The sequence below is a fragment of the Grammomys surdaster genome, unplaced genomic scaffold (assembly GCF_004785775.1).
Source record: "Grammomys surdaster isolate TR1022 unplaced genomic scaffold, NIH_TR_1.0 514, whole genome shotgun sequence".
NCBI lineage: Eukaryota > Metazoa > Chordata > Mammalia > Rodentia > Muridae > Grammomys > Grammomys surdaster.
In genome coordinates, this window is record NW_021604933.1 from 1,392,582 (window position 1) to 1,413,370 (window position 20,789).

The 20,789-nt window shown below is 45.3% G+C and overlaps 1 protein-coding gene across 1 annotated transcript in view; it reads right to left on the bottom strand.

The window, feature by feature from the left end:
• Positions 1-20,789, bottom strand: part of Plxna4 (plexin A4) — a gene marked incomplete at its 5' end in the record, with an annotated part of 162,376 nt that overhangs the window by 69,831 nt on the left and 71,756 nt on the right. Inside the window, 5 exons of the mRNA XM_028781690.1 lie at positions 4,186-4,386; positions 14,619-14,733; positions 17,204-17,303; positions 18,528-18,681; positions 20,048-20,171. Coding sequence (XP_028637523.1) covers positions 4,186-4,386; positions 14,619-14,733; positions 17,204-17,303; positions 18,528-18,681; positions 20,048-20,171 — 694 coding nt within the window. The remainder of the gene's footprint in view (positions 1-4,185; positions 4,387-14,618; positions 14,734-17,203; positions 17,304-18,527; positions 18,682-20,047; positions 20,172-20,789) is intronic.

Genomic DNA, 20,789 nt, shown 5'->3' on the forward strand with positions numbered 1-20,789 from the left:
TGGGAGAGGAGAGGAGAGGAGAGGAGAGGAGAGGAGAGGAGAGGAGAGGAGAGGAGAGGAGAGGAGAGGAGAGGAGAGGGAGAATATGAACACAAGTAAATGACCAAAGTTTGGGTCCCTCATTTGGAAAGTTGGAATTAAGAAACATCACACACCTTGGATGATTGCCATGTGGCCTGAAGATAATACATACAGAGCTCTAAGCACAGCGTCTGTCACCTGCTCAAAGCCCCAAAGAATGCTGTGTGTTTTGATCTGAGTGTATACACCTGGGGACGCTCTGTGAAACTCTATTTGTGCTGCCTGTGTTTATGTTTATGGAGAATAATAATAGCTGCCACGAACTGAGTGTTTCTGTGCCAGACACGTGGTACATATGGAGCTGTGTGCACATGAGACTGCTTATGGGCTCTGCCACATGCACACGTCTGTGTGCGTTTGCCTTTTGAAGAAAATTGAAAAACAAAAGGCTCCGAGGAGCAAATACACTGGGCAATGCCTTTTCTTTCTCTCTCCTATTTTCTGAGGTTGCAACTGGGAAATACTGTAGACATCATTAACCCCAGGTGCCCCCACCAGTCCTGAGCCTCTGGGGAAGTCGCTGTGTTCTGCAGATCTGCCCTCTCTAGGTGACCTGCATCTATATGGGACACATAGGCCACAATAGGAACTCTCTGTGTATCCCCCCCAAGCTGAGCAGCTTGGACCGTCCGCCTGACCTCCTTCACTCTGCACCACTTAGCATTTATATAGCTCTCTGTAATCAGCAGGCAGTTCATCTGTACAAAGTTCAGGGCTGCACAGGACACAGAATGCAGGAAGCAGGAGAGGTTGCAGGCTCCTGAAGGCCAGGAGGTTAAGTGTCTCAATCAAGGCTGGTGTACCTCCATCCTTCTAGTGATGACTTCTTCATCCCCTTGGGGATATATGACCCCCAGCTTTCTCTCCTTGTAAGGCAGGAAAGACCTCTACATGGAGTTATTCTTGCCTCTGAACAGAACACCCTTGTCCCAAGTGCTGAGGGCTTCTGCTGGGGACTTCTGTTAGTTGAACAAGCAAGCTCCTAAAGCACTTGTATACAGCAGGAGTTGGTTGGAGCGCTGTGTCTATTTCCAGGTCTCTGGTTGGCTTCATGGCCTCCTTCCCTCTTTGACCAGCACTGCGGTGGGCTGGTGCCCTTTGCAGCCCACTCATGCTCGTGACCGTCAGCCTGAGAGGAGGTGGCAGGCTCTATTATTAGCAGCACTTGACATTTTCCTGGAGCCTTGGTCTAAAGTAGGCCACACATCCCTACAGCGGGCTCCTCTGCTGCTGCCTGCAACCATCCGTCTGCTCCTCCCTCGGTCCCCAGGAGCTATAGCCACTGGCTCTAGGCCTGTCCCCAAATAGTGGATCTGGAAGTGCTCCCATCTGCGTTAATCTGCAAGATTAAGGAGGCATGTCATCCTGGCTGAGATCAACAGTATCCGGGATCTACCTGATCTCCCCATACCCCTGTCTTCCCAAAGAGCTGCTCCTGGGGAAAGCTAGGGCTGAGCCTTCCTGAACTGTAGGAATCCAGAGGATCTAGTAGGGACAGGGGACTCCTCTTGAATTTATTTTGACGTTACCACTCCTACTGTCTCAGTGCCTGAGACTTAAGATTCTCCTATCACTAGGGTTGTTAAAGTAAGAAAGGTCACATGGGCAGAGGTGGCTGAGGTTGTATGAGAGCCCTGATGCCCCAGAGCTAGCTGAAACTAGACCTGACTGAGGACAGAGTTGTGGGAGCCTCTGTAGCCCCCAAAGGGCTTGGCGCTGTCCTTGGTGGTTGGTCAGAGCCTTGGCTTCTGTATATATCCAGCCACAGGATTCCACATTTTCGAGAAGTAGATCTGGAAGCACCTGAGGCTGAGAACTCAGGAGCATTGAGGCCTGGGTCTGCACCAGAAGCACACATAAGCACAGGGCCTGGAGCACTGGGTTTCCAGATGAAAGGATCCCCATGGGGGAGTTCGTCATCTTGTGAGTCCTTAAACCCTGGACATTGGAATCAGATAGACAAGACAGACACCCATACTGTCCTGTCGAATTCCCACTCAGGCTGCCTGGGTGCTAACACCAAGCGCTCATGAGACACCATGGAAGAGGGGAGAATGCTGGCCTTACCCCTCTGTACCCTTTTCTTAGGCACCCCTAGTGTCAATCTCATATCCAGAGACTCTCCTGTGACTACTAAGAGCTCATTGGGCAAGTGACCCTTGCTCTATGGTTGTGGAGGACACAGCAATTGGACCTGCTGGGGACATGGCAATCCAGGTTGTTTTTGATCCAGCACTGAAGAGAGCAAGCCTCCGGTCTAACCCAGCTTCTTGGAAGGACAATTCATCTCCAGGGTACAGAGGAAGGTCTAACTGGTGATTTATAAGATCAGATTGGGCTATGCATGGGGTCTCAGAGGCATCTAATGATGTTTGTGACCCTCTCTCTTTGACCAAGGTCACAGACTCTCTCCTCACTCCAGATATTTTCCCACACCCTGGGGTACCTTCTTTCAGGAAGACAGGTTGTTTTCTCTACAACCTGAAATCTCATTGTATCTGTGGAGTCCAGTGAGGAATCCCAGCTTCCCTCTTTCTTCTTGTTTGGGGAAAAATTACTTCAGCCAAACCCTTGGGGCTGATTTGCTTGACTCAAGATATTTGGGGACATAGCTAGTGTCCCCTGTACTTGCAGGGTTATAACACTGAAGACATCTGGAAAATAGTCTGGCTGACCGTCAAAGCAGGAGAGGTGTTCCCTAACCCCAAGAAGCTGTGGAAACAGATCAGTCCGTGCATTGCTGAGTGACACAGAACAGGCATATGTGTTTCTCTGAGGCCCATTTCTTCCCAGATTACTTCCTAAAGGAAAATCAGGGTGTTCCTTCGCAGCACTTTGTGTGGAACTCTCGGGGCCTGGAGTTACACTCTCAAATAAGGAGCACAGAGGCCTGGACCTGTGACCTTGAGTTAAGTCAATCTCCTTTGGGCAGGGACAGGTTGCCTGGCAGCAAGCAGAGCCTCAGCTTCAGAGTTTTGATTTGCTTTCAGGTGTCCTGCTAAGACTTGCCCACAAATCTAATTTTATACTTCTTACATTTTGACACTAAACATGGTACCCAAATTGCATCAATCTCAGCTCCCCAAACATAGATCTGCACCCCCAACCTGTGCCTTTATATTCTTTCCCTTACTTTCCTCCTCTTCTGCCTCCTTCCTTCCTTCCTTTTTTTTTTTTTTTTTTAGATAGGGTCCCATTCTGTAGCTCACATTAGACTCAGACTTGTGGTGATCATCCTGTACCAATCTCTCAAATGCTGGAGTTATAGCCACAGGCCATCATACCTGACTTCTACTTCTCTTTTTGTGCAGCAAAGAACCATGTTTTTTTTTTTTTCATTGCTGGAAAGTATCATAGGTCCCTAAGTCCTTAACCCAACATCAGCTGATCTTAAGCATCTAGGTGAAGAGAATGGAGCCCAGATGAGTGAAAGGGAGCAGAGCCAGGGCTTGAAGGCAAAGTAGGAAGGAAAGGAATAAACTAGGTGGAAATGGGCACATAGTCAGGGACACTGTTCCCTAGGGATCCAGTGGGCAGCTGTTGGTAGCCTGGGGGCTGCTGGCACCCACTGGCAGAGCTCGACTTTAACTGTGGAACTTAAAAACACTGGTCAAGGGCCGTCTGATCCAAGCCAACTCCTGTCAATGCAGGGATCATGTATCTTGGCTTAGCACAGCTTTTGTGTAGGTTTAAAGGCAGTTGTGGGCTTTTTTGAGCTTGAATATAACACTTAGGTCAGGCTGGGTGAGAAGGAAGGGCCTAAGTCTTCCTCCCAGAGCACCTTTTGGGAAAGAAGAAGCTCTGCTTTCTATAGTTACATCTGCCCACAAACAGGGCTCCAGAACCCTACGCTGGTCCAACAGTATGTCTTGTGCAGATGACACTGATCATACAAAGACTACAATCAGAGGTCACAGTTGGTGGATTTTTTGGTATCCATTAAACCATAGGTTCAGGGACTGGATTGGACAGACAAGTATGGGACTAGGAAAAGGGATTCCAGTGGGCAGGGAGCCCAGAGACCAATGGTATAATAAGCCCAACGGAGCTGAGCTGATGGGGCTCATTGAAGCCCATAGTAATAGGGCCAAGAGGGTGACTCACAGAGGTGTTCTGACATTGCACACTGGAGCTGTTGAAGCGCAGGGCAGGTACCCTCTGCTCGATGCCCTGGATGTTCAAGATACACTCGTAGCCTCTCTGTCCTGACTGAGGCTGTGGGAGGTTCTTCGCCTTCAGAGTGATGGGCTTGATCACCTCCACTGGAACCAGGATCTTGTCCACTCGCAGCAGCTGGGGGCAGTCCTAGGGACAGAAGGCATGACTCAGCTTCAGCATGTGGAACACCAAAAGGACAGTGACCTCTGCAAATATTACACAGATGTTGACCTTTGTTATGGTTGGTTCCCCAGATGGTCAAGCGCCCATATTGGGGAAGGAGTAGGGTTGAGAAATCTCAAGTCCTAGTGTCATCATCTTGAAGCCACTCCTCCTGGAGTTTATCCTTGGCATCTTCAGATTAATTTTAATGCCAGTTAATCCCACCCAAGATGCTCTAACAGGCCTGTGGTCCCCTCCAAATTCCATTTCTTCTTTGTCAGAGACTGACCCTGCTGCCTGGGCATCCTGCTCCTCTAGGGACTGATGGCATCTTTGTCTGCCAAGTTCCAGGCAGCCAGGAGTGAGGACAGATTGGCCATATGGGTAGATACACATGCAGACAACAGCCTGGGCCTCAGCTCTGTTCATAGAACTCAAATCTGGAACACAGCTGGGGAAACCAAGAGGGCCTCTAGTATGTGGGCTGAGTGCGTCATTTGCCAATATTCTGGACTAGTATTCAGTGTAATTTTCAGTCTAGAAGCTTCTGAATAAGTGCTGAGGGTGGTTGAAACTGAGGAAATGCCCCTTAGGGCAGATACACAGTGCTCTTCTTTGATGCCAGCAACAACACCGCTAGCCCTGGGATTACAGAGGACCTTTGCAATGGAGGAAACAAATCACCCTTCTTTTGAGATACTCAGCACTAACTTGAGAGGCCAGGATGGACTTGGAAGATAATAGAATCAGAAGACAATATGGTGGGTACTCTATTTTGTGCCAGGGAAGTCCCACTATCTCCACATTCCTCCCTCTGTCCAGGCACTATCAAACCAGATGACTTTTGAGCAGGCTGACCATAGAAACCATGGGGAAAGGATATTAGAGGGATCTTATAGATAACTGGACACTGTCTCTCAAAGCAAATGGGCCACTGATTCCTTAAGTCACTGAGAACTGCACCAGGACGACACTGAGCTTTTGATCCTATACACCTCTAGACTGAGATTCAACATCCCTTTGTCTACTAGATAGGAATTGGGTATCTTGAGAAGAATGGGGAGCAGTGCACACTGATATCCCATCCCTCAGATGTCCCCCAAATAGCTGAGGACAGAAACTTAGACAGATCCTTGTATGCTACATTTACAGTAGCATCAGTGACAGTAGATGAGAGGCAGAAGCATCCTAAGTGTCCATAGATGGATAAAAGTATCTATCTATCTATCTATCTATCTATCTATCTATCTATCCCTATGTGTGTGTGTGTGTGTATGTATATATATATATATATATATATATATATATATATATACCATCCAATGGAAAAATATCCATCCCTAAACAAGGTGAAAATTCTGACCCACACAACAACATGGCTAAACACTGAAGACATTAAAGTGAAATAAGCTAGCCCCACAATGACAAATTCTACATGCCTCCATGTGCACAGAGCAGCTAGAGTAGTCATATTTCAAGACAGAAAGGAGAATGGTGATATCTAAAATAAGGGGAAATGGAATGTTGCTACATGGGGAGAGCTTCCGTTGGGAACTGTGGAGTTGGAATTACAGTGTGATTTTACTTATCTGTACCCTTGAAATAGATTAGAATAGTCTTTTCATTTGTGTATTTCACTACCATGAAAACTGACCAACCAGAAAACCTAAACTATGAGGCACCCATATAGGGAGTCTTAAAGGCTCCATTTCTGAGCACCCCCGGAATCTATCTATCTGGTCCCACATGCTCTGACAAGATGTGAATTCCAGACTCCTCTGAATAATCTGACTGACCCCTTCCTAAAAGAGAAACTGAGTCAGGGTGAGGGGGAAAAAAAGAACTCAATGTTGGCAGATGGGTGGACAGCTAAAGAAGCCAATTGCTTGTATCACCATCCTTCCTCTCCTTTGTATAACAGGTCCTGGTGAGTAGAACCCCTTCTGGATCTCTCAGTCAGATGGAATAGTGACACCCACTTGAGCAAGGCTGGAACCTTGCTCTGTCCAGAAGATGGCAGGAGTCAAAGCCTTCCTCACTTGTCCCTGCAAGATTCTCACTGAAGCTTGTTAGGCGTGCTCTAATGAGTCCTGATTAGCAGTGGCCCCTAAAAGGCCTAGTTTGCATATTAAAAGGTTGGCAGTTCTGAGAGGAAGTTCATTAATAATAATTGGAGAGGCCCAGGGATGGGCTGGACACATCTTCCTCTAAGTAGTGCTGATGTTTGACCCTGTGCCCCTGCTTAATTGAAATGTAAAACGGCAATTTTCCCCTAGGCAACAAGGCATGACAAGGCCATCTCCACCACCCTGCCCTTCCTCCCACCTAGCATCCCAGACTGACCTGCCGTCTGCTAAGATGCCAGGTGCAAAGCTACCTACAGACTCATGGGAAATGTCAGAGAAGTTGCCACACTCCCCCCACCACCACCACCCTCCCCCCCCCCAAAAAAAAAATTGTCAGCCCAGGAGTTTAGGAACTCTGACCTGGGAGTTCTGTGGCTAGAGAGATATGGTGGGAAGTCATAGAATTGAGTTAGTGAGTCCATGTTTCCTCCTGCTCACTCATTAAAAGTCCTGTTGTCATTGGCTGACCTAACTCTGGATGAGAATTCTTCCTCCAAATGTATGTCCTGGAGATCGCATGAGTTACCATGGGTACGGCTCAGAGAAAGCCAGCAGCCAGTGTTCCTTCTTTCCTTGCCTCTCTCAGCTCAGGTTGCAGCTCTGTCCCTCTTCTTTTCCAAATTCTTCCTCCAACTTATTGGAACCTTTAAGCTGACTCCTGCCTCTCTATCTTTTCCAGAATTATACCACCACTTCAGCATATTCCAGCCTTCTAGACTTCACGTCTCTTACTGGACCTGACTCATTTCCGTACCTTTGAGTGCCTCAAGCATAGGAGAGACAAGTGGGGAGGCATGCCTTCCGTCTCCTGCCTTTCCTATTGAGAGTCCTCTCTGAGATGGTTCTGTTCTGGTAGGCAGAACCCTGTAACTTTGGAATAGGTTAGAATGGCATTCTCCTATTTATTTATTTATTTATTTATTTATTTATTTATTTATTTATTTATTTATTTCACTTTATATCCCAATTGCAGCCCTCCCAGTCTACCTCACACACAGCCCCTGTCCCATTGCCTTCTTCTCTGAAGAAGATAAGACCCCCATCCAGGTATCAACCCACTCTAGCACCTCAAGTCACTGAAAGACTAGGCACATCCTCACCCACTGAGGCCAGACAAAGCAGCTCAGTTAGGAAAACAAGATTCACAGCCAGGCAACGGAGTCAGGGACAGCCCCCACTCCAGTTGTTGAATAACCCACAGGAACACCATTTGTTACAATATGCATAAGAGGGAGGTAAGATCCAGCCCATGTATATGTTCTTTGGTTGGTGGTTCAGGCTCTGAAAGCCCTCAAGGGTCCAGGTTAGTTGACTCTGTTGGTCTTCTGGATTCCCTATCCCCCTCTTCCAGTCTCTCAGTCTTTCCTCAATTTTTCCACAAGACTACCTGAGCTCTGGCTAATGTTAGGCTGTGAGACTCTGAATCTGTTTCAGATGCCGGGTAGGGCCTCTTAGAGGGCAGTTATGCTAGGCTCCTGTCTGCAAGCAGAGCTAATCATTAGTTGGCCATAGAATGGGATTGCTTTTATTGGTATATACCACCACCATTAAAACAAACTGACCAACAAATCTAAAATGCAAAGGAGTAAAAAAGGAATAGGATCTGTGGTGAAGATCCACCACTGTCTTGCTTTCCTCTCACAGGAGGTCCCAAGGCTCTAAGGAGATGGGTCTCTGGGAACTATGAAGTACTCACACAGGGACTCCTAGTGGCTCCATTACTGAGTTCCCCTACATCTATCTGGTCCCCTGAGTATATCTCTTTGTCAGGAATAACATTCTGCTGTTACATTACCACATACTCTGAGACTCACTAGCCAACCACAAGTCATTTCCCCTTCACCCATAAAATAAAAACATGGTCTGGACTAGATGGTTTTTATGATCCTGGATATTAGGACATGATATAAAATATATTATTTGGGCTTTTCCTCTGGTTCTTTGCATGTTGCTTCTAGAACCCTTGGAATTTCCTTAACGATTCTGGGGATGGGAATCTTTCTGTTGTTGTTCTCAATAAGCTTATCTTAACCATACTTAAGTTTATGCCACCGAGGAGCTCATCTGAGAATGGAGACTATTTGCTAGCTAACTGTGGGACGAGAACATCTTTCCAGATGCTGGAGAAGAGAGAGGAACTAAAGGTTAAGTTCACTACCAGTGGCCAGCCTGGTAGTGGATGTTGGAAGAACCTCTTAAGAATAACATTGCAGATCAAATAGAATACATTTCACATCCTCTGGTCTTACAACTGTTCTCTGGAGTAAGTCCACTGGTTGAACTTTGAGAGGAGTTAATCAATCATGTCTACATAAAGGAACAGCCATAGAAACTCCACATAAGGAGCTCAGGAGATGCTTATAGGTAACAAGCACGGACTGCTATTGCAGAGGACTGGAGTTTGGTTCCTAGCACCCATATCAGGCAGCTCATAACTGTATGTATCTCCAGCTCCAAGGGATCTGATACCCTCTTCCAGCCTCCTCTGGTACCTCTGTACACACCCACATGCACAAGCTAAAAATAAAAATAAACCTTAAAAAAACAACAACCTTACATGAAAGAGCCAGGAACTTTCTAGTTGTTGAATATATGGACATCCTGGGATAACATGCACATGAAGCAGGAATGGAAGCCCTGGGCCCCTCCCCACAGATCTTGTTCTTGACAGTTTTCACTTGCTGTTCCTCTGTATTTTTTTTTTTTTGCAGCATCTTTTCTAGTAAGCCAGAGAATGTAAATAAAATGTTTCTCTGAGAATTGTGAACTCTCATTACAACAAAGCATCAAACTTGAAGAAGAAGAGATTTGGGGAGCCCTGTGGAGTAGTCGATCAGAAACACCAGTTAGTATATTTGTGACTTGTGACGGGCATCCTAATTTGGGGGTGAGCTTGTGGAACTGAGCCTTTTAACCTGTGGCATCTGACACTACTCCGGGTAGATAGCATCAGAATTGAAGCAAATCGTAGGCTTCCTAGCTACTGTCTGGAGAAGATTAGAGAACAGCTTAGTAAGGAAACATGACACACGTGATCTCATGAATATAACATATGAAGAATGGCTTGTTTTCCTTTCTGTCCTGCCCCATTATTAGCCCACAGATGATCTGAGATTCATCAATAAAATATTTTGAACCTCAATTTTTTCATCTCTACCATAGGAATAACAATACTTCCTCAAAAACAATCAAGAACAAAGAATAACAAATACACACACGAACAGCATGATCAAATATATTTCTTTACATGCTAACTTAAAAAATTAAAAGCAAAATGAAATCAGTATCTCCTCAGTTAGTTAAAAATGTGGTATTTAAAATGCCAATCAACTGGATTAACAATAAACAGCAAGGGTCATGAGCAAGCTCGCCGGGGAGGAAGAGCTATTTATCAGCAGGGAAGTATTTTATTATTTTAATCATTGTTATTTTTCAGCCTGATCTCACCTAACTAGACACTGGATCTGGTAGGCATTCTGTGCTACTGTTATAATTCTAGTTGATGTAGTTAACTCGGTACAGGGATTCAATCCCTACCCCCATCACACATCCCTTCCCTTGTTTTGTAACACAACTCATATCATCCTCCTGATATTTCAATGAAGACGATTCAAATGAGCAGTAACCTCGGGACTCACAAACGATGAGTCAATATTTTCTTCTGCTCGTCTTATTTTTCAGCCACAGATGATTATCTAACCCCATACTGATTCCCTCCAAAACATACTGCCCTTCTCTTTTCAAAGCAGGTGTTTCGCTGAACTGTCATTTGCAAGGGCCAACTCCTGCAGAATGGAAAACACCTGTGTTTGACAAGATTATGTGGAGACTTGAATGCAGGCAATAAGAAGCAGCCCCCCTTGGAGGCTCTTTCACCCTGTGGCTACATTCTACAGTTGTAAGAATAGACCAAGGGTATGGAGGGACAATGGCTGGAGGCACAAGCAAATATTTAATAACTTGGAATTCTGAAGATGGACCCAGATGATTCCAGGTCAACAGTTCACCTCTTGTATATTTTGGTCACCACTTGAAGGCACAAAATGAGGCTAGGGGTACTGAGTGCAGAAGAGCAAAGCCAATGTATGAAGGCCAGAGAGAGCTGCCTTTCCATCCACGATGTCCAGCTTGCCTGTTGTTCCTTTAGGCAGAGGCTTCGCAGCATATTTAAATAATTGAACAAGGACATAAAGAATGCTCCTGGGCTGGGAAAGAGAACACTGCCTTCAGGGCTGGGGCTGCCTGCGGCTGGGGACAGGCTTGTGGATTTACAGCCCCTGGTGTATTTGCAAGATGAGAGCTCTGTTTCTCCCGGTTGTTACAGTGAAATTGGGAGAATGCAAAGCTCTTGGGGACATCAGATCTGGAGTGGCTAAGGAAAACATGATTTGTAGGTCACTTCTCCTCCCCCAGTATCACGTCAGTCCCCCAGTCATTTCCAAACGGGAGCCAGCCCTAGTAGCCTTAACAACTTCCCAAATTTATACTCACCCTCTCAGACCCCTGATGCTCAATACAAAGATGTAATGCACCATATATTTTCTTGCTGTTCCCCAAGTTTATAATGCCATTAGCATGATCTACGATGGGCTGGTTTATGGAGAGAGCGAACTAATAATACAGAAAGGAAATACCCATAACCCCAAGGGGGAGGGGCAGGTGAGATTGATGGAAAGTGCGGTTGTCTGGAGAAATGGCAGCCCAGTAATTGAATACCTGAAAGGGGGATGTATGTTCATGGGTTGGAAACAAGTTTTTGAGCTGGGCTTGGTTTTGTTTTCTCAAGGGAGGTGAAATGCATGGCAGAGGTGGTTCCCAGGAATGGTTGTCTGATGGAATGAAAGCAGAATTACTGACAATGGGGGATAGTGTAATTTCTCTCCAAAGTCAAACCTGGGATTAAGTAAATGCTTTTGGCCGTTATCTCTAAGGGTGGGTTTCATTCAGCATCAGGGACAAGCAGCAGTCTGGGACTCTTTCTTTCTGGTTCTGTAGTTCTAGAGAGAACTTGACCTTTAGGGTTCCAGAGTTTGTCACACCTGCCCTAGTGTAGGACATCTCAGAGCCATGGGGTGGCAGTGGACATTGGGAGAACCTTTCAAGTACAACACTGCAGATCAAACAGACTGTATTTCACCTCCTCTGATCTTATAGTTGTTCTCTGGAGGAAGCACACTGGTTGAACCTCAAGAGGAAAAGTAGTACGTAGCAGCTCCTCTCTGAGATTGTTCACCCAGGAACCACCCACGTATGTGTAGCTTTTCTAGATTGGTACCTGGAGAACACAGCTTCAGTAATGGATCACTGTGATTCTTCAACTCTGACAAGAAATAATCGTGCAACCACCCATTGAGGACCACCTCTTTGCCAGTGGATTTGTTTTCTATAGCAGTTCATCTCAACCATCAGTACCTACTGTGTGGGCCAGATGGCTCTGTTCAGGTGAGGCTGTAGAGGAATCAGCAACTCTAGGGCACACAAGGACAGAGGCTCCTGTAGCTCTGTAAGCAGCCATAGGCCATTCCAGGAGATGGCAGGAAACCTTAGAGGGTACTGGGAGAAGAGAACTAAGAGCAAGCGGGGAGACACCGCCTACCTCATCTCTCCTCTCATCTCCCTTTCTATTTGCTGCTCAGACTCTGGCAGCTGATCTAAGGGTCTAAGTTGTTATCACAATGCCATCATTAGTTGAAACAAAACCATCCCTTGTAACTGGGATATAGTTACTATAAACGACATATGTTACTGGACATTCTATTTCTAAAAATTGTAATTATGCCTGAATACTTGCTGTTCATAACCCAACTACAATGCTCCACCAGTTCTCCATTCCAGACCAATAACCTCGCCTGAACGTGCTCTTTGTTCGGGGGGGAAAAAAGTAACTCAACACCCCTGGTGATAGCCAGCGAAACCAGTGTGGGGCGAGATGAAAGCATACTTGGGGATGCAAGATGGTGCAGCAGATGAAAAGCCACCTGGCAGCCTCACTCTTGGCTAAACAAAAGGACCCCATCTGTATCGCCTCACAGGGTAAAGAAGAACATGAACCTGAGGAGCTCCAGAAGAATTGCTGTGGTCTGAGTCTTACCAGCATTGCAAGAGGGTCTTGGTCCCTATGCCTAGTGCAACTTCAGGCTCTAAGACCATGAGTCACCCAGTCAGATATCAAATACAGCTTGCATCTCTAAGTCTTGACTGGATATGCACCCTATGAGAATACATACATATTCACATACATAAATACATACATATTTTTCTAAATATAACTTAGTCTGAATATGCTACTCATATATGTTTTCAGGGATGACCTTTTGACCTTTTGGTGTTGGCTAACCAATTGGTATACTCTTCCAACACTCTCAGGGTCCCTTAGATGCCTGTAGTTCTTTGTGTGAGGTTCAGGACTCACTCATAGACTTGCCCCCATTTACATTGGCATGCCTATTATTTAGCTCTTGTCTAGGTAGTCATGTTGGTGAGACTTTATGGGTAAAGCTTCTGACATTACTAGGAGACAGTCTTATATAAAACTCCCCAATTCTTTGGCTTTTAAAATCCTTCTGCCCCAACCCTTTCTCTTTTTCAGTTGATTTCTCACAGGCATTTGCAATGGTTACCATAATAGCCGACATTTAGATGACCAGCCTGTGAATAGAAGACCCTCTTTCTGTTGCAAACTTTCCCTTTATATCTTTTATTTCTGCTATAGTTTATGTGTAGAAACAAAAACCAAAAAGCTAATGGTGTTTTTCTAAAAGGCTACATTTACACTAGCAAGCATGAATTCTGTTTTGAGTTCTGAAAACAATAACCTCCTCTCAGTGACTCAGTCAATAGTTCAGAAACATTTATTTACTTAGTTGCCTTTTGGGGCATCTACTAGGAAGATGTTGTCACAGCAACGGGATGAAGTAACCCTACTCAGTCTCTCCCTCTATGCTTACTTCAAAACAGCACTGGGATGCAGTTGGACCAGAAGTGAACTCTTAGAAAGTCTTTCTCTTAAAAAATAAAATAAAATAAAAAATCCAAGAAAAAGAGGGGTCCAAGTTTATTCCATTTGATGTTGTGACAGGGAGACATGGAAGATTCTGAGTTATGGTGGAGTCTCCTACTGCAGTGGCCTGCTCAGTTACCATGCACAACATATGGAAAATGGAGGAACTGAAGAACAATGTCAAGAACCCAGTCTGTCTCATGCCCTTGTAATTAGCCATATTCCTAAAAGCCTGATCCTTTCTAAGGAGCCCTGGCATCAAATCCCCTGAGAGGCCATGGATCCCCAGCAGATGCTGAGAAAGCCAGGCATAAATTTGGCACCTTGTGCTTGAAAGCACCATCTCCCACAGACACCCCACAGTGGTTCTGGGAACGCTGGAAGCTCCTACTTTGCTTTCTTTGGCTCTTTTAATCTTCTTTTCTAAGCATCTAGGACAACCTCATCACAAAAGGAACAGGAAGGGGACAAGTGAGAGAGAAGGAGAAGCAGGCCTCCTTCAAGAGAGTGGCAAGAAGCACTGATAGTCCACAAAAGACCATTGTTTTTGTTCTCCTATCAGCCTTGGCCTTTCTGTTCCCAAAACCTTGGTCAGGTTCACTATTTTGAGAGCAGGAGAGACCTTGAAGTCATTTTGTCTGACTTCTGTATTGTACCAGGCAGATTTCAGATGGGTATTTCCAGGAGGCTTGACCTCCTCCTCCAAGGGAATTGACCTGCCCTTCTGTTCCTGTCCCCAAGATCAAGACCCATAGATAAGACTGTCAGCCTGTTGGCAACTTTTCATACCAAGGTGGGCCCACTGACCGTCTGACTCATGTCCATTCTATTCCATTGGAGGTAGGTAAGAACTAAAAAGGATACTCATACTCATATTTTACCCAAATCTTCTGGGCTGAGCCAAAAACAAGACACCTATGAAAGGCTCAGCTCATCCGTTGCTTTTACGCACCACCCCTGAAGAGTCAAGGTTTGGGAGGGAAGAACAGACCTCTAGGATCTTCTCTTGGTTTTTCCTCTGAATAGATGGACTCCGAGTGTGTTCTATGCTTACAAGCAGTGCCTCTCCCCATACCACTGCTGGGACCTACCTCAGGCAGTTTCACTCGGCCTTCCTGGAAGGAGCATGTGTTGGGGTCATGGGTACAAACATGCCGGTATTTACACCAGTGGCAGCGGTATGGGCTCTCCACACAGGACAGACATCTGGGCACAGAGAAGAAGCACACATCTTAGAACCTCAGCCCCAGTAATTATGTTTTTAGAATCTAGCAGAACATTTTGTTATTGAAAGATGACCCTTGAATGATGAGCAAATGAAAGTCTCATACAAATCCATCTTTCTCAAGGCCGCATGGAATGAACTCCTTAGTCAGAGCTGGAACCCTGTGAGCCTCCCTCTCCCTACATTGTTGACATTGTCTTTTGCTAAATAGGAGATCAATAAGGAGCAGAGTCTATAATAACTAAGACAAAACCAAAACCAGGTTTTAATTCAAGTTGCCCCTGAGTCTCACTGTTATGGACTATGTCAATGTTCTGGTAACAGCAGAAGCTACTGAAGCTGCAGTCTCTATACTGTGTGTCCCAGCACAGTTGCCAACTATACTCCTAACCTCCAGGAGACAGGAAACTTTGTAAGAACCTTCTGTTGCTTAAAACATCAACATGGTTCCCAATTGTTGCAAACTCAAAAGCCGTGCCACACAGGCAGAGCTGATCCCCACAGGCTGGTCCACCTTCTGTAGGGCCTTTCTATTTCCTCTACTTGACCAACCTTTGGCCAAAGAAGGGTTGGCCCCTTTGGGCCCTTCTTTTATAAACCTCAGTGCTGGGATTCTCCTAGGCTCTTGGTGTTCTATCTCGTTCTTCCATGAGGCCCTTAGGCTGCAATCTTTGACCAAGCAATTGGGTTGATATTGGTTCCAGTGGAGGGCAGGGCCTGAGTGCTGTGGTCTTATTAATTTGTGAATCTTCCATCTAATGAGTAACACTATAGACAGGATGGCACTAAGAGGTGATATCACCGGGAACTCCATGGCAAGAAGTGAGAAGAAAACCCTGATGTTGGTACAGTTGGGTTCTGGCTGGGAAGGAGACAGGCTTCCTTCCCAAAGATCCCAAACTGAGCTAACTTCTAGTCTCATAGATAGCCTACATGGACCCTAATTTTTTATCCTATTAGAGCCCACCAAGTATCATGTTAGACGCCTACCTGTGAAGAGAGGAATGCAGAATAGCATGTTAAAACATGCAGAAATGTTGGGGGTCAGGGCACGTGTGTTTCAAATGTTCTTCTGTGAAACCCTGAAGGTTCTACAGCCCTTTTTTGGAGACTCTCTAGAGTCCCATGGGACTCCTAGATAGAGGGGTTCCTGGCCTCCTAATTCCCCTAGTAAACAGCCACTTCTTGTATCTATTTTGCATATTGGGTTTCCATACCTAATTTGTTTCTATGGTGAAAAAGTTAAAAAAAAATAGACATCTTCAATCTGGTTCAATCTCATCATTTCACAGAGAAAATAACAAGAAAAACCTAACAAAAAGCTGGAGTAGCATCTAATCAATGAGCCACTTGGGGTTTGAATGGTACCCTGTAATGGCTCTTTGACTCCTTACAGCCATCCTGCGGAGACTTAGGTCTGATACACAGTGGTGACAATGGTAGTGCCTCAGACAAGGACTGCTCAAATAGGACAGTACTCTTGGGCTGTCATGTTGCAGGTTGAATGTGTAATGTCCCCAGGGATTGGCTTATTTGCTTGAACTCTTGGTTCCTGGTTAGTGGTACTGTTTTGGGAAATTTGTAGAATCTTGGGGACTATGACCTGAAGGGGAGTCACTGGAGGCAGACCTTGAAGATAATGCCTGCTGGCTGCTTTGCTTCTTGATTTGGCAAGATGTGATCTAACATTCTACAAGCTCTCACTGTTGCAGCAAAAACCCTTCCAGCTACTATGATGTGCTGTGACTACTGACCCATTGTCAATACTGTACGCCATGAATCAAGAGGCATTGAAAATTAGGTGCCTTCCACCAAGTATTCAAAGTAACTAATCTGGTTCAATCACTACATATTATGGTGTCAGTACACTTATATCCCCTCTTATAGAGAACACTAGAGAATGGTTAAATCTTCTAGGTAGTTTCCTGCTCATAATTACTATTTAAATGGAGGAGATGCCAAAGTCAAACAAAGTCAGAACCAGGCTCCTATGTCTTTGTTGCAGGGACTCATCCACTCTGTCTTTTGACCTTTCTATTGTACCTATCAAAGCAAGTCTTGACCAGCTTACAGGGTGGGTGGGCATTTAGTTGGCTTGCTAGAAATGTAAAGGCTTCCCTTCTCTGATTCCTCCTCTGTGTAGGTGTGAACTTCTGTCACTCATCACCTCTAATAGACAGTGGGAAGGGAATCAGGGTAGAAGCTTTGTGCCAGAGAAGATGCATAGGTTAGGGATTTGCAGGGCTCATATCATATGCTCTTGAGTCTGTCTCTTTCTAGTCTCTTTCCATTCATACTATTGGTACCAGAGAGAGACCTGCCTTCTAGTGTTAAGGATGCCTCTTTGGAAGCCTCCATCCAATGATTCCTTGAAATCATAATGAGGTCTTCCGAGCGTTGCATGAACCTTGACCTTAGGGACAAGAAGCTGAGTAAAGCCAGGACACTTACGAATTGTGGACACTGCAGTTGTAGAAGACAAAGCTGGTGCTGGCGAAGGTCATCCCGGTCTCCTTTGACTTGAGTTGCAGCTGGACAACATGATGGTCCCCTATAAGGCAGAGCCCACCAATGGGGGCCAGGGGAAGTTCAAAACCCAAGCCAAAGTCCCGTTAGCAGTAATGTACTCTGGGGAAGAGAGCCACTTCCTCTGGGATGCTGTCAGCTTTCATAGGCCTCTGAGTTAGCAAGGTTCAGTTCCAGGATGGCCCCCTCACACACATATACACACAAGCAAAACAAATTGGGTTTAGTCTCCCTTCTCTGTTATGTCACTAGACTTCCCCCCTCCCCAGTCACTTATCATGCACACGCACACATGCACACGCACGGGTCATGCAGTCAAATGTCCTCATGTGCGGTACCTGAAAGCCTCATAGAATCAAAATGATAAGTAGCCAGGGAGGAATAACATGTAGTATCTCAGGAAAACTGTTGCTGATGGTATGAATGGCACTGCATATATGTATAAACATGTGACAGATAAGCTCACCTCATCTCTGAGCAGAGAGACCTGGCCCTGATACTACCTCCTCTGTGGGACTTGGCTCCATAGGGGTAAGAGATACTAGATTCCTCAGCTGGCTCCAAGGAAGCATTGGAGCCCATGTTTAATTCACAGCTCTGACCCTAGACCCTGCTTCCAGCCTTGTTTTCTGCCTTCCGAGAGAGCCTCATTAATCAACTGACTCTGAATAAATGTGACAGACCCAAATGGGACAGACAACATGGAATCCTTCTACCCAGACAGCCTGTCCCTTACATGTGTCTAGCCTGTGTCCACTCACATCCTTCCCAGGACAGGTGGCTATAGGCAACAGGCGGCTATGTGTGGGAGGGTGGGAAGAAAGTGCTCTAGAGCCAGAGACTCAGTCATGTGAGTGTGAACAAATTGTCATGGAGCCATTGGACCTGCCCCATCATATCCTTGCTCCAGGCTAGCTAAAATGAGCAGACAACCACTTCCATACATCACTACTGTTCTAGACTTGCCCCTACCTACCTTCTCTGTAGCTCCTCCTCATCTAAGATGAGGTAGAAGTTTCGTTGCTAAGCTGAGGCTGAGACAAAAGGGCTGTACCAGTTAATTTCCAAGGGCAAAGGAGCAACATCTCAACATCTCACCTCTATCTCTTTTAACCATCAGCCCATTCCGCCCTCCGACTTATTCCTGCCCTTAGGCTCCATCAATACCCCACATCTGTCATGAGTTCTGCTACCCAGGCACAATGAAAAGTCTGCCACCCAACTTTGCCTCCTGGGATCACTTGCTCACCATTTTCTGTGATGATCCGGGGCACCTCCTTGGCTGCAGGGGAGTAGCACTGGATCTGATTGCCTATTACCAGGCCATCCATCTCTGACAGATCCTCAAAGGTACAGTTGACACCTGCTGACAGCTCCGGGACATTGTATGTCTCTAGGACCAGCTGTGAACCACCCAGCCAGGCAGAGACAAAGAGGAGGGGGAAATGAGGAAAGGAAGGAAGAAAGGCAGGAGGAAGAGAAAGAGACAGACAAAGGAAGAAGAATTATTAACATAAGCCAGCTTGTTACAAGAGTCGTGCAGGGAAGGCAGTGGAAGGTAGAGACAGAGACTAAAGAAACCCACTAGGATAGGAATGGATTTGGTGCCAGAAAGTGGTAACACTTAGGGGATTTGTGAGCTAGAATAATTCTGAGCAGGACCAGGTTGGCTAATGGGACGCTTCTTCCATTTGGTAAAACGGGGACACTAACTGCCAAAGGCCTAGTGCTACAACTCTGGGTCTGCACCGCATTCTCCTGACGTACCTACATTGCTCCCTTCATAGATAAAGAGATAATTGTCAACACTCATTGCTACATGGACTTATTCCATCATTCCATATTTACTTGCACACCAACTAATCTCAAGTTGGCTAATGAGTAGTTAGTTATACCCACTGCATATTTTGGATTATAAAAAAAAAATTACACCTTTTATTATGCTTGGTCATGTAATGCTATTTTTCTGCATATATAAAATGTATTTTGAGCACATTAACTCATGATCCACTATCCCCCTTTCTATCCTCACTCTCCCAGTAGGCCTATTTTCTCCCTTCTTAGAGCTTCCATTTTCATGTCATTTGTAAATATATGATTTTAGGTCTCTATAATATCCAAGATCCACAAACGAAAGAAAACATGGCATTGGTCTTTTTGAGCCAGATTTAAATTCACTTAAGAGCATGATCTTGTTTCACCCATTTTTTTTTCAAATGGCATGGAGATGTTCTGTTTTATGATTGAAAAAAAAAAAGGATTTCTTTGTGTATATAAACCCTGGTTCTTTATTCAGCCCATAGTTGACAAATACTTATGTTGGTTCCACAAATTAGCAGTTAGGAATAGTCCTGCTAAAAGATATCAATGTTCAAGTATCCCATAGCCAGGAGTGGGTATTATATCTGAGTCATATGGGGGAAAGGGAATCTACCTTCGGTCTTCTGAAGAACCTCTGTGCTAATTTCCATAGTGCCTAGATGCATTTGTTTTTATTTTCGTTCTTAATGATTGCCATTCTGCCTGTAGTGAGGTGGAATCTCATTGTAGCCTTATTTTATATTATTCAATTACCTTTGGCATGGTCATTTCCTTATTCTTATGACTGGAATCTTTTCTTTAATTTTCTTGCCCATGTCCCCTTTCTTGGGCCCCCAGTAGACACTTCTTGGCTAATATCCCACCCCTGATATAGAGGTGTTCCTGAGAGGCCTTGGTGCTTATTGCTGGGGAGAGTTTTTCCCTGGAGTCTGACCTTCCCACCCTTACCAGCACGTTGTACTGAGAGACAGAGATGTTGTTGGGATGGACTGTCAGCCGGACACACTGCTTCATCTCTGAGGCAAACCTTCGGGGTTCTCTGGAGCGTTCACACCGTTCCTTCCGGGTGCACCTGGCAAAGACACACAATGATGGATTGGTTCAGAAAGAGGCAAACATCTTCAGATGCTCTTGGGACCTCTCTAAACCTGAAGTGCTGATTATTTTTTTTTCCTTCTTCAAAGTTGGCCCTCTTCCATCATGCTTTGCTTTGGAAAAGGCAACCATCCCCCCAAAATACTAAAAAAACCCTGAGTCAACTTAAATTCCCCCTACTCCCTTCAAAGTCACATGAAAAGTCATACAGTCTAGTCTACAGCACAGTCATCTACAGTCTGCGTCCCTTTTTAGCAAACCTCGTTTCTTCCCATATATGTGTATAGTACACAACACATTTGTATTGACTTTGTATATGCAGTTCTGTCTGGGTTCCCACACATTTTTACCCATCTAACTCCATCTAGATCTACAGAGTATTTTAGCTCTTTTGTATCTGCAATCCCTCTGTCTTGACCCCAGATAGATATGAATTATTGAATTATCTCTTTATTTCCCTATAGCACCCTGAAGTTTCCCACAGTCTAGAACTTTTTATGTTTTATGATGATAATTGAGATAAACGTAGCTTACTCCTACCAAGTAGGAGCTTTTCAAGAGAAGAAACACGGTCTGCTGTCTTTTGGAATCTCCT